This window comes from Mastomys coucha, unplaced genomic scaffold (assembly GCF_008632895.1).
Source record: "Mastomys coucha isolate ucsf_1 unplaced genomic scaffold, UCSF_Mcou_1 pScaffold16, whole genome shotgun sequence".
Taxonomy (NCBI): Eukaryota; Metazoa; Chordata; class Mammalia; order Rodentia; family Muridae; genus Mastomys; species Mastomys coucha.
Window position 1 is genome coordinate 57,795,832 of NW_022196898.1, and position 14,133 is coordinate 57,809,964.

Sequence of the window (14,133 nt, forward strand, 5' to 3'; positions counted from 1 at the left end):
GACCTCTCTTTAATCTGCTCTCTTAAAGGAACTTGTGGAGTACTACAAGCACCATTCTCTTAAAGAAGGGTTCAGGGCCTTAGATACGACGCTACAGTTTCCATACAAGGAGCCAGAACAGCCAGCTGGACAGAGGGGTAATAGAACAGGCAACAGCTGTGAGTATTGTAATTGAGAATACATTTTTAAAATTTATATATATTTGGTCACTTAAGGGGTTTGAAGCAAAATAACACTAAATGTCTTCATTCTGAAGTTTGAAATATGGCCAATTAATATGCTAATGCATTGAGCAGTCACTTTTTTTTTTCTTGAGTTAAGCAGAGCCAGAAGGGCCAAAAGGTTCATGACTGTCTAGTTACTGTTTTTTTTTTTTTGTGATAAATTAAAAATTGTATCTGTGTTAAAACGGGCATCAAAATGTAAGTGATATATTAATGTGTGAAGTTTTGTACTTTTTACTGGGCTTTATATTAGCCAAGCTCTCTTTAATTTTAATACACAACCTTTGTGACTGTAATGCTGTTTTATGAATAGTATCTAACAGAGCTCTTCCAGTGTACCTAGTATTCCAAAGCTCCTAATGTTCCTATCTCAACCCAGCATTTTGAATGGATTAGAATATTTTGTTAGTATTTATAAAACTATACAAAATCAAAAGTAATGATGAAGGATGGATACACACAAACGCATAGACATACAAAGGTATCACAGCTTCAGCGAATCCCAATAAAAAAACTCATGTTATGCCAACCTCTTGGACAGACACCCAACTTATGCAGAGAACATGATAATGAGAGAGAGAGAGAGGGAGAGAGTTGTGACGTGACAACTACTTTTAGGCAAACATAAGTTTAATCCTTTTTCTCTTTCTCTGTCTTTTGAGTGGATGGACACAACAAAAATTTCAGAAGATGCCATCTGCAGGTGGAATCACATTTGAATAGTTCCCTTGGTTCTTCAGAGACCTATGGAGGAGTGGGGAACAGAGGGGTGATGTCCAGAATTTAGGAAAGTCTTTATCCCACTGTGACATTAGCTTTCCTTGTTTTTTAAAACCAAAATACATGGAAAGAAATGATTTAAGCAAGGAAGGGTTCATTTTGGCTTACAGTTTGAGGGTACATAGTCCACCACAGAGATTGAGAATAGCAGCAGATAATCTGGGGCACTTGAGTAGTGTAGGTACATTGACAGGAATCAGAGTTGACATGAAGTTGAGCCAGACCTTACAAGTCAAGGCTCACCTCTGGTGACCTAATTCCTCCAACTAGGGCTCCCAAACAGTGCTGCTAACTCTGACACAGCATGCACTAGATTTCAAAGGACTGAATAAGTTAGCATTTGCAGTTCTCATAGCAGCCTGTGTTATGTTTTGATGATTCATAAGTTTGTCTTGCTGACTTTATATTAAGCCTTGATTTAGGGTTAAACCTTAATGAAAACACCACATATATTTTTTTTAAAAAAAACATGCTGTGCTTCCTAGGAGGTGGGAAACAAGAAATGCTACAAATTCTGTACACAATGGTGGCTTGAGGGAGCCGTTAGTCTTCATCCCTGGTTCACAGCTGCTGAATACCTAAACATAGCTTTCACCAAGCAGAATTGCCTTAAAATAAAGAATCAGACTGGGATCTTGAGATTTCATTACTTCCAAAAAAGATGCAGGATGCAGAGAAAGTAAGGTAAAGCCCAGAACCTTCTTATGTTCTTCACAGAGGTGAGATGTGAGCTTCACTGGCAAAACTGTGCAACTCGTAACAGTGGTGGTGTAAATTGTGTAGGTGCCTTTTGTGACTGTAAAAGAAAACTTGGCTCGTTTTTTGATGTATGTAAAATATGATAGGGTTATGGCAGAGCTATTGTGTGCCAATGAATGTTAATATGCAGAAAGATCCTGATTGGAATCAAACCCAAGCCCATATTACCAGGCAGAGAGTGTTTTATAGGATGTAAAGTCATTTTCTGCTGTCTCTGGACTGTCTACCAGGGTGTCAGGATAGTGTTATTTTTTATGTCCTTTTAATAACTTGAATATTTCCAAAAGAGGAGAAAAGAAGAAAAAATAAAGGAGAGAGAGAAGAGAGGAGAGAGAACTCAGGGGTAAATATAAACTGGTTTTCTTTCATTAAAAAACTGCAATAGTTTGGTGGAAGATATTGTATCTATAAAAGAATTACATAACTATCCAAAATAGCCCTAACCATTCTGCTTTTGGTTGATTAAATTTCCCTGTATACCTGTATATTTGAAGGACACTAAAGTGACTTTTGTTTTCTGTACTCTGCAATGAATACTCCATTATTTTCAGGTCTGTTCTCTTAGGTAAGTTAGCCAGTTTGAGCCTCAGCTTTCCTTTCTGAGGAATGAGATTGGATATTGTACTATGTTCCTTGAGAAATCACATCCTAATTTTATTTCTTTGTATGCATGAGAGGAGGAGGTAGCGTGTAATTCTGATGAATCATTACACTAGCAGAAGTGCAAGATTTCCTATTTGTGAACCCAGTTCAAACCTTAAACATTACACAGCAGGGATAGAATTCTTAATAGGTAGACAGTGTATATATAACAACATACAAATATTTTGTATGTGCTACTATTTATGTTACTAATAAAAGACATGAGTAGGTCATTTAGTGAAGTTTGCATATATTCTACAGATGAACTAGCCACATTGTATCAGTACAATTTTCTGCCTTTTGATAATTGTACTATGACTAGAATAGTGAATATCTTTGTAGGAAAAACCTTCAGAAGTATTTGACAATAAAAATGGATTATGTCTGCAGTGTGTATTCAGATGGCTCAAAAACAAGCATAGACAAGCAAAGCAAACATTGCAAGATGTTAATATTTGGGTACTGTGAATGAGGTATCTGAGAATTGTTTGTGCTGTTCTTGCCTCTTTCCTAAGTCTGAATTATTTTAGAATTAAAAAAAAAAGGTTGATGTGCAGATAACCCTATCTGCTGGCCAAGTCCAAAGGAATCACAGGAAGGTGGCAGCATCCTCTTCCTTATCGGCTCCAGATGCGGAGGAGCCAGATCACTAATTTGGGGACATGTAGAGCACTTGTGCGCAGAGTGGTTCACATTTAAAGCTTCCTTGTGATCTCCTTACAACTGTTTTCTCATTCCTTTACTCAATGAATATTCAACACTTACCATGTGTTGAGACTGAGCTAATGCTGGAGCTATGATAGTAAACAGGACAAACTAGGGGATGGGAACACACAAAAAGACAAATAAGGTCATAGAATTCCATAAGCCTTCTGAAGCCAAAGAATATAAACTAATGTGCCATAGAGGTGTTACTCAACCTGTAGGTATGGAGCAATACTTTTTGAAAAATGTCATTGGTGATAAAGTTAAAGCCCATATGAGGGTGGCATCATGCTAGGTAGTGTGCTTTAGCAATTCCAGGCAAGATAGCTTTGTGAAAATGTTAAATTGCAAAACACTTCATATGAAGTTAGTGCCACTTATATTAATTAATCTCAATACTATATATTATCACTGACTTATTACTGAATAACCTGACAATCCCCTAGCATTTATTAGTTATATTTTAATACAGTAAGGGGTAATATTCACTTAGGCTACTGAAATATACACTTAATGTGGTTTAGCTTTCTGCCCTTGTAAATCAACATGACCATATCTACCCACTCTCACTTTATGGCTGCTTTATTTTATGCTCAGTCTTTTGTCATCTTTTCACTGGTCATTTTGTGTTTCATATCTAATTTTATTCTGATGACCTTAATATTAGTTTTAATTTCATATTACTTTTCCAGAACCGTCATAAACATTAACATATAATGATTTAAAAAACAAAACAAAACAGAAATTACTGCATTCTAGAGGCCAGGTGGCTAAAATCAAAATAGTGTCCAAGTGTCTGTAGACTTTGGATGCATGAGCAATACTTAGCATTCGTTGCTCTGTAGATGAACTGTAGCTGTCCAGAAGCCATGGATGAACTGGGCTACCTGAAAGGGGGGCTGGAAATGGATGAGGGGCAAGGGAAGGATGAAGCTAAGACAAAAGTTTCTGATCAAGGCTCGAAGTTTAATTTTCAGCTCTGCGTTTATATAGGGAGAGTCCACAGACCCCCATCCTTTGTTTCAGCTGGATTGAGTTGCAAAGCAAGCTCAGGGGGCAGTCTACTCCTGTAGGAAAAGGTCTCCACCTAGGTTGTTAAGGTCCAACTGTGGCAAACACTTAAGGTCTCTTTAGCCTGCTCAAGGCTGGGGGAAGGGCACAATGTACCATTCCAGCCTGCTCTATCTTTATCGCTCCCCTCTCTGTGTCCTCATCTTTTCACTTAGAAAAGCAGTTGCAGTTGAATTTAAGGCCCACTGTAGATGGATGGTCTTCACTTGGGATCCAATATATCTACAAAGACCTCTCAGTTTTAAAGTAAAGTCATACTCTACAAGATCAGACTGGAAATATCCTTATGCGGCTATGGGAAGACTGTTAGACCCATGATAATCTTGCAGTGCTGCTTTTAACTATTCTCTAAAAATTTCCAGACTAATTTCAATTTTTGCTTTTCAAATGGTTAATAGAGAAACTTCACATGATTGGTACCGGCAGGCCAAATGATGCAATTAGAGCATTCTGGAAGAACCAGATTTCAAATCAATGAAGTACTTTCCGAGTGTTGCAGCTTTGCCAGCATGAAATGCACCCTGCTCTTGAAATAAAGCACTGTGAACCAAAGCAGGTTTCCAAGCATCACTTGAGCCATTTGTCTGAAACATGGCTTAAATACTCTGCATGGAATCTGAGAACCAGAGAATCCTGACTAATACTTAATAATTTGCCAATTAACAAAATGGAAATTCTCAAATCCCTTCTATATACATTAAATTAATGTCTCTAGTGGAGTATTCCATAAGCCTTCAGCCCTGCAAAAAATCACTATGAAAGGTTGCCCCTGTATTCCCTTAGAGGAAAGACATAGTTTGTCTAGAGTTCCCTAGTTTATTTCACCATACAATACTACATCTTGATGTTTAATTCTGATGCCAAGTCTTAAAAGAGTCAGTAGGTGTGAAGCACTTAGAGGACTGTCTGGCACGTGGGCAGTGTTGGATGCTTTGGCTCCTACAACCACTACTGCTGTTCCTGTCACCACTTCCATGTGTCCTACACTGTTGCCCAGTGTGAAATTTTGTGTTAGCTTTATTTGGCAAATTTAATTCACTGGTGTAGCCATTCCACTTTCCCTTGGCACATTGGTTCTGCTTCCTGGGCTTCAGCTCAGCTCTCCCATTGTGTGCACTATGGGATAAGTTAATTTTAACATTCTCCTCACATTTTCATACTTCCTCTGCTCACCTGTCTATGATGCCCACAGAGTATTCGGTTCTTAGACAACTGGTCAACCAAAGCTGTCCATCACTATGACCAGGCCACGCTGGGATCCCCTTTTAATTTACATACTTTAAGAGCATCATTGGCTTCTCTCAGACATTTTTGTTCTGAGCATGTTGGATCCAGACATTAGTAGTCATGTCTGGGATTCCAAACTTAAATTCTACAAATTTAGATAACCTTATCCAAAGCTATCTTTTTAATATTTCGTGGCTCAAAAAGCAGTACTTATGTTCTTAGCACTTCTTATCTTAGCAATGTCCAGTCCTAGAAGTCTCATTTCTAAATTGAAAATTGACCCCAATGCAGTTAATCCATGTGATCATTTTGTATTGAATGTAGTGCAATCATGTGACAGCCCTGATTCAAGGGTGTATTTGTCTAGAAACTGTGCACATTTATCTGAATTGAGAAAAATTTCGTTTTTCTTTCTAAAAATTCCATCCGGGTTCTAGCTGTGCAAGGAAATGCTGAGAGCCTTTTTGACCCGATATATTCCAATGACATACTGCTGATGCTACTGAGTTCTAAGTTTACACATGACAAGCATTAAGTCTACATCTCTCTTCTGTCCTATCAGCATGCGGAAGTTGAGGACATTGTCAGCCAGGGTTTCCTTTTGTTCCTTTTTGATTTCGTTCATTCCTTCCCCCCCCCGACCCCGTCCCCCATTCAGCATTTCTTATAGCCTATTCAGTAGTATACACGACTATTGGGTATTACACAATACACCCTAATGCCTTAACAATAAGCATGAATGCTGGAGAATTCTCCAAAGATCTTGGTACCTCAAACTTGCCAGCCTCATCAGCTCTACAGGGAGCTGTTTAAATAAATACCTTTCATTTCAGTCTTAGAAGGTGGTCATCAGTCTTTGAACACCGAGGTGACTTCATTTCTAACTACCACACAAAGCATTCACCTTATGTCTTGAACAAAACTAAGTGGTTTTCCTTATATTAGCTACAAATATCATTCAGTTTAGCTACTATAGCAATTTCTTCTTTAACTGACTATGGGAAGAACATAACATGCACACATACACACACATTTCCTAGTACTATAATAACTTCAGAATATGTTATAAAGTAATTAATTTATGTATTTACAATAACTATCACAACCTTTTCATCAAGTATGCTGTTTTATTTTCCTTACTGTGTATCTTTCTCCTCCACTTTAAATACTTATTCTAACGCTTACCATGTGAGTGACTATCAGATAGTTAACCATCCTAGCTGCTGTTCTATGAATTCACTCCTATTTGTCAGAACTTTGCACAATCCGTTTTGACATCACTTGACTCCTTTTACTCACTTTCCCCAGTGGAAAAGCCATTCTTCACTGGGAATGACAGTGTGTTCTTGTAATCTCAGCTCTTAGTAAGCCAAGGCTGGAGGACTGCCACCACAAGTTTGGTTCAGCCTTGTCTATATTATCAATTTCATACTAGCTAGGGTTTCATAGTAGGGCTATTTGTGAACAATCAAACAAACTCAACTAAAAAATAAAAATAAAAACCAACTACACAAAATCCAACAATAAAAATAAAACTATGTCACTATTTTCCAATTAATTTCCCGTATCCTTTATCCCCCTGTATTCTTAAAAGGTATAGTTCTGCCAACTTGAATTAACTTAAAAGGTTATTTTATCTTTTATTTAGTTATTACATCCTGTTCAATATCTTCCTCCCTAGCCATCCGTCCATTCACTGCTCATCAAGACTCTGCTGCAGGGCAAGCACTATGTAAATTGCTGGGTATCTAGAGGAGTGAGTGGAACAGATGAACATCTGTCCTGGTGGTGTTTATGTGCTGGTAGGAAAGGCAGACAATGGGTTGTTATATAGTGTCAGAAATTGTGAAGTGCTCTGGAAAAATAGCATAACAAGGCAACGATGCTTAACATGCTAGAGAATGGTTTGAGATTTTAACAGGGCTGGCTGTACGATGAACAAAGGTAGGGACCCTATAGCTATGAAGCAGAGAGATGGATTCTCAGTTCTTATTCTACTTTTGACCAGGATGACACCGAACACCAGCCCTAAAGCTCTCCTTTCTAACAATGCCACTTATATGACCAGGAGATTATCTTCATTATGAGTTCCTATAAATATCCTCACACCCTATCTGTCTGTAGAACAGGCTGCTAACCCTGTAACTTTAGTCACTGGAAGTATAGACCATCTGTACTGACCTAAGAGTTATTGAGAACAGTGGCAGTTTAGGGGATTATGTTCTCTCTGCTTACCTAATTACCTTCATAATTTAATCAAGTGTCAGCCAGTGGTATTTAAATTGTGCATTGTTCCTGCAATCAACTCTTGTTTTCCTTCTCGTTACATGGGACCATGATCTGTGTTTGTGGGTTTATAGAATGCCAAGGTGGGATTCACTGTGAAGAGCACAAAAAGCACTCAGGAATGTAAAAGAGGGAACCGATGGTACACAGGAAAAAGATATGTGATATCAGCCACGTAAACCAAGCAGGAACAAGAGGAAGACTGTTAGGAAACAGGTACAAAATTACAAAATGTAGGTGAGGCCAGACCCTATGGTATCCTACAGTGCTTTACCTTTGACATTGGAGGGAAATGCAAAGCCTTTGGAAGGATTTAAACAAAAGAGAGAGATAGTCTGTCTTTAAGGTTTAAAAGAATTGTTCTGGTTTCTGTGATGAGGCAAGACCACAGGAAGAAAGGCAATGGGAGTTGAGGACACATTTGGAGGTGCACTCAGCATCCAGGTGAAAGGGATCCAATTGAGTCATTAAGGTGACAGATTTTTGTAGATAATCTTGTAGATAATTTTGTAGAAGTGAGATATGAGATGTGAAATGGAACAAGAGAAGGCTTGAGTATGACATTAGGATTGTAAGTTGGGACAGCTAGGAGGCTGGAGGGTCTTACCCTGTCTTCTGGCATCAGTGAAGCCTGGCATGTTACAGACTCTCACACAGAAGTCTAGTCTTTTCAGATCTGTCTACAGCTTTCATGCAAGTCTGTGTCTTCAGCAATTTGTAAGCTTCTCTAAAACCAGCATTTCTGCATGTTTGCTTTATTTTCTTAAGGATCTTACTGTAGTCCTTGTACCTTAACAATTTAATTAATGTCAGACAGGTCTGTTTGTTTGTTTGTTTTAGAAAACATTTATTTAGAATTAAATCCATATCCCCACAAACTATATGCCTATAAATGATCTGAATTCCCAAGTATCAACTGTCTTAATTTGCAACAATAGGAAAGGCCTGAATGGCTATGTTTCCTTGTCAATAACTATTTTTTTAGATTATAATTTATTGGAACATCAGTTTGTCCAATGAAAAGTTTGAGGCACATTTAACCATGCCTTATGAAGAAATGTATTCCAAGATACTTCCAAACATTAACTTTATTCGCTTGCTTGATTTTTATTTTCTTTTTTAATAATTCTTTTTTTTTAGATGTATTTGTTTGTTTTATGTAAGTACACTGTCACTGTATTTACACATACCAGAAGAGGGCATCAGACTCCATCACATGGTGGTTGTGAGCCGCCATGTGGTTGCTGGGAATTGAATTTAGGATCTCTGGTAAAGCAGCCAGTGGTTTTAACCACTGAGCCATCTCTCCAGACCTCTCTTATTTTCAAAAATAAATATTTTGCCCATTTTAGAATTACAATACCAACTAAAATTAAGTAATAAATTTTTTCCAACCCAAGTGATTTTTGATAGTTTTTATTTTAAATGTTATTCTAAAAAATGAAACTGAGTATGTCAAAAAAAAACCAAAAAACAAAAAACAAAAACAAACAAAAAAAAAAACCCAGTTGATATTCTTATAACTTACGGGATGACCCTATTTTTTTTTATAATTGATTTAAGTTTTATTGCATTATGAAGAGAAAAGATACATGATTTCACTTTATCTGAATTTGTTATCATTTAAAAACATATTTTAAGTAAATAGAATTAAATCACATTCTTGTTTCCCTTTTGTACCCCAACTCCTCCCAGAGACCCCCCTTCAATACCTACAATACCTTTTTTGTCATATTCCTTAAAATTCATAAAATATTATAACAATAAAATGAGTATTATAAAAGTTGTTTGATAGAAAAACAACAGTCAATTTAACAGTCTAATGTAATTAGACTAATTAGTCTAGTTAACAGTGTAATGATTGTCTACAGCAATACTGAACATACATATGTTTTTCTCAATATAAATTTTAAATAACTGCAAACATATTAACTGTATATTTTGAAATAATACATCACTACTAGTATTTTTAAATGAACATAAATATATAAAGTCTTTTTGTTTGTTTGTTTTGTATTTAGTAGAGCTTAATATCTTGGCTCTTACTGTGATACAAGCCCAAAATAAGAACAATTTTTAGAAATTGGAGTTTATTGTAACAAGGCTGTACTTCAATAACCCTCACATCACAAAAGGATTTTACCTCCATCGTAGCTAAGCTGAGAGTTGACAGTTCTGCTGCACCAAGGAATGAATTGTAGACTCGATGTTTGGATACAGACTTCCTGCTATGGCCAAAGCTATTTGACTTGAGTGAGTGACTTTATTCTCAGCCCACAGAGAGAGAACAGGTTACATTCATTTAAGAAATTGTGTATTAAGATGGTCTATCCATAAAGTCATTCACCAGCTGTTTCAGTGAACAATGGTTCTGCTTGGAGGGTGGCACAGACATTAGGTGAGGGTAAGAATCTGGTTCATTGGCTGTGATAATTTGGAAAAGCATTCATCTCAGAAAGAGTAACTTATAAAGTCCTCTTTTTCAAACTTGATGCAATAGTTACAAACGTCAAGCAAAGCATTCAATCTCACTCTTTGTTGTTCTTCTCTTACAAGCCACCTCCCAAGTTAATTGTCTACATTTCTTTTGGCTGTATAAATACTTTTGATTTTGTGATTTCTTTATTGTTTCTATTTCCATTTTTAGATCCTGGATGTTTTTGTTCATTTCCTTCACCTGTTTGATTGTGTTTTTCTGTAGTTCTTTAAGGGATTTTTGTGTTTCCTCTTGAAGGGTTTCTAGCTGTTTACCTGTGTTCTCCTGTATTTCTTTGAGGGCGCTATTAATGTCTTTCTTAAAGTCCTCTATCATCATCATGAGAAGTGATTTTCGATCTGAGTCTTGCTTTTACAGTGTGATGGTGTGTCCAGGACTTGCTATGGTGGGAGAATTGGGTTCTGATGATGCCAAGTAACTTTGGTTTGTGTTGTTTATTTTCTTATGCTTGCCTCCTGCCATCTGGTTATCTTTAGTTCTACCTGCCCTGGCTAAATCTGACTGGAGCCTGTCCTTCCTGTGATCCTGGTTGTGTCAGAACTCCTCAGAGTCAAGCTGTCTTTGGGATCCTGTGATTCTGGGATCCTGTGATCTTGGGCTTGTTAGAGTTCCTGGGAGTGAAGCTTCCTCTGAATGTTGTGGGACTGGCTGCAGAGTTTGCACCCAAAGTCTGCTCAGGGCACTGGCCTAGACAGACCAGATGCAACCCGAGCCACTGGGCTGGAGGAGTTCCTCAACTCTATGTTTTCATGGTGGACCACAGAATACTAAGGAACTGTTCAGTCTTCTGATGATCCTAGACATAACTTTTCTTTATTGTGTCTTTGAATTTTGAGTTCACTAAGATTTTCTCACTTACCAGATGTCAACATTCAATTACATGAAACTAGAGCTGGGCAGTGGTGGCGCACGCCTTTATTCTCAGCACTTGGGAGGCAGAGGCAGGCAGATCTCTGAGTTCAAGGCCAGCTTGGTCTACAGATTGAGTTCCAGGATGGCCAGGGCTATACGGAGAAACTCTGTCTCAAACACCCCAAAACAATACAAAACAAAACAAAACAAATCAATAAAATGAAACTCACCTGAACTATTCCTCTTTTTCTAGCAATGCTATCTAAAGCACATAACCAACTAAACTAGAGGTTCTGGTTTGTTTTCCTTGAGAGTGGTAAAGAAACAGATATTTGATAAATATGTCTTTGGATATTTTTGGAAATCTATGAAACAATATCTGTGTTCTATAATAAAATCAGGGTAAGGATAACAAATTTAAATTAAACATTCATTTAATTCTCAGCATGTTTTCTGCTGTCAGGCCATCTGTACACGATCTTGGCATTAAAAAAAAAAAAGTCAGACTTCCAGGATATTTCATCAAGCATCTCACTTAGGAATTCAGAGCTTCAGAAAACCCTCCTGGCCATTGTTGGGCAGTAAGCACAGATCACTATTTTGGTATATACACTGTCCCAATATTAGCTAAAATTTTTTATTTATCATATAAATTAATGTGAATCCATGTGCTGGTTAAAACTAAAAGTGTTAGATGATGTTTCGATTAACGAAGAATAATTAACAAACACTTAATGAAAAGGTCTGGAAAATAGGTAGTGGGTAAGTAGGTGTTAGTTCAAAAAATAGTTCATGAGTTGATAACTCAGACCCTTAAGGGTAAGTGTTAATTGAGTTTTGCATCTAACTTTAATGTTACTATAAATTGAACACACATTGGCTTGCTCATGAGCATTCATAGATTGAGCAAGGCAGGCTGAGATTCTGTAAAGCAGCTCTTACCCTGATAGCAAAAGTGTAGATATCAGAGATCAAGTCACTTGAACTTCTTTTAGTCTTCCTACTAACTTGTTCTTATTTGATCGTTTGTTTGCTTTTCCTTTAAATTAAAACAGTTCTGTGTTCTGTGGCTTTTTCTTCCCAGCCTCAGAACTCTACGGTATCTAATAGTGATTCACCACTAAGTTATTGTGCCTCTGCACAGGGATTCCATACCCAATTTGTTCAACAGATTTTTTTTTTCTACTAGCTAACGTGGAAAAGTTGAAAAGTAGTGTTATTATACTCTTCGTCTTTTATAATTGGAAGCATTATGCCGCTACATTATGAACCATTCATTTGATAAGAATGTTCCATGAGTGGTATCCCAGGAAGACACATGTCATATCATATACATATAAAGCAACTTATCTCCGAGGTTTCACCAAGCAAGGTTGTGCTCTGTGCTGATGCAAAGCTGGAAGCATTTGAAGAAAGAAATTAGGCCTTAACTGAAGCATGTATCTAGCCAGTGATCGTGTCACTGAAAGTGACTCGTTTTTGATTAATATTGTGTACCTGTATACTGCTGTGAGTGGCAGAGAGACTGCTCTAGAGGCTGCAAAAATAAAGAAATGTGAGTGGGGAGGTTGTCTGTGCTGTGAAGCAGGCAGTGAAATGAGAGTCTAGGAGGTGACAGCCATCTGCACTCCCATGGATGTCACTTCTCCTGGGCTTTTCGTAATCCTGTTCTAGCACAGTGCAATGACTGTGAAATTCCTGCACTAAGATATCCTAATGATGTCTTATAGGACAAATTTAATGAAGAAATTCTGCATCTGTGTATATGTGTAGAAATAGATGTGCATCAATTTAGTGTGGAAGTGAACATATTCTATAATTTAAGCCACTCTACAAAATGTATTATCGGATGGCCGGACTCTAGAGTTGAGCACCCACTTTCCTAGCCTCGCTTGTTATCTTCAGTAGGTGCCACAACATTCAAATGCTGATTTTATTGCACAAAAGGATCAAGAACCCAGAGGCAGAAAAAATTGACATATAGGGAGAGTGGCAACAATAAATCATTTCACAGTGTGCAGAGAAGTGGAAATCATCCCGATCAACCCTTAAACTGCTTGGCTGAGAGATGTACATGCAGTGGCAGAGGAAACTGATTAACCTTTTACTTTAAGAAGATTCCTCAGGCAAACAGCATGGTTAATGCTATGAGACTCGTGGTGTTTAATAGCTGCTCAGAGTCTCAGAAGAGTTAGTTACTGCAGGATTGCCACTGCTAGATTATAGTCCTCACAACGCCTAGGTGTATCTCACTTTCTTCCCCTTACGTTTTATCAGCTTTTCTTGAATGTCTTTTTGAGCAGTTAAGTGAATGAATGATTAACTGAGCCAATAGAAAGAGGAGACATACAAAAGTACAGAATAGAACACCCAGATAAGATGCTTGTCTGTTGGATGGAAGCCATTGTATAGGGTGGGGCCTGTCCTATGGGAGATGCAGAACTGGAAGGCCCTGCCTTCCAGTGCCCACATCTAAGTGGAGCTAGCTATGCAAATCTTAAATGACAGAACCCAGAAATGCTGCGACATGACTGAAAGCCCACTGGATGGCTAGAAGAGGACAAGAAGGGGCAGAGAGCATCTGAGTTGGTCATCAGGGATTTTGGAAAGGGTCTGATCTAGGCTTTTGAATAAGAGAGCCCAGGGTCAGGAGAAGTATTCTAGAATAAACCACAGTCCTCAGTTGGAAATGTACCTGAAGGTCATAGGAATGTAGAAAGCTGGTCTAGGGAAAAGAATTTATATGTGACCTTGCTAAAAGATTTGGCTAAAAAAGGGTCGGGGGGAGGAACCAGTTTATAAATTGTCATGTGATTCCATCCAAGAGTTTGAACTTCATAATTTAGCAAATGAATGAGAGAATCTACATTTAGGGTGAATAGCTGGGAAGCAATGCTTAGAAAAGCAAATAAGTTGAAAGCAAGAGGCAAGTTGGGTGCTGCTTGCAGTGTTTGTACCTGAATTGGGATAGCTTACTTGAGCATTATGGAAGGACTAATCAACCTGACCTCGCAGACAAAGAAGATGCTTGATGTAGAGGTTGGATAGGAAGAGCCTAACAGTGTATGATTTTGGAAGGTTGGCAAAAAA

General features: G+C 37.8%; 1 protein-coding gene across 2 annotated transcripts in view; it reads left to right on the plus strand.

The window, feature by feature from the left end:
- Positions 1-14,133, plus strand: part of Vav3 (vav guanine nucleotide exchange factor 3) — a 343,048-nt gene that overhangs the window by 319,947 nt on the left and 8,968 nt on the right. For both annotated transcript variants that reach the window (XM_031375228.1, XM_031375229.1), the window contains one exon: positions 29-158. In XM_031375228.1, coding sequence (XP_031231088.1) covers positions 29-158 — 130 coding nt within the window. The remainder of the gene's footprint in view (positions 1-28; positions 159-14,133) is intronic.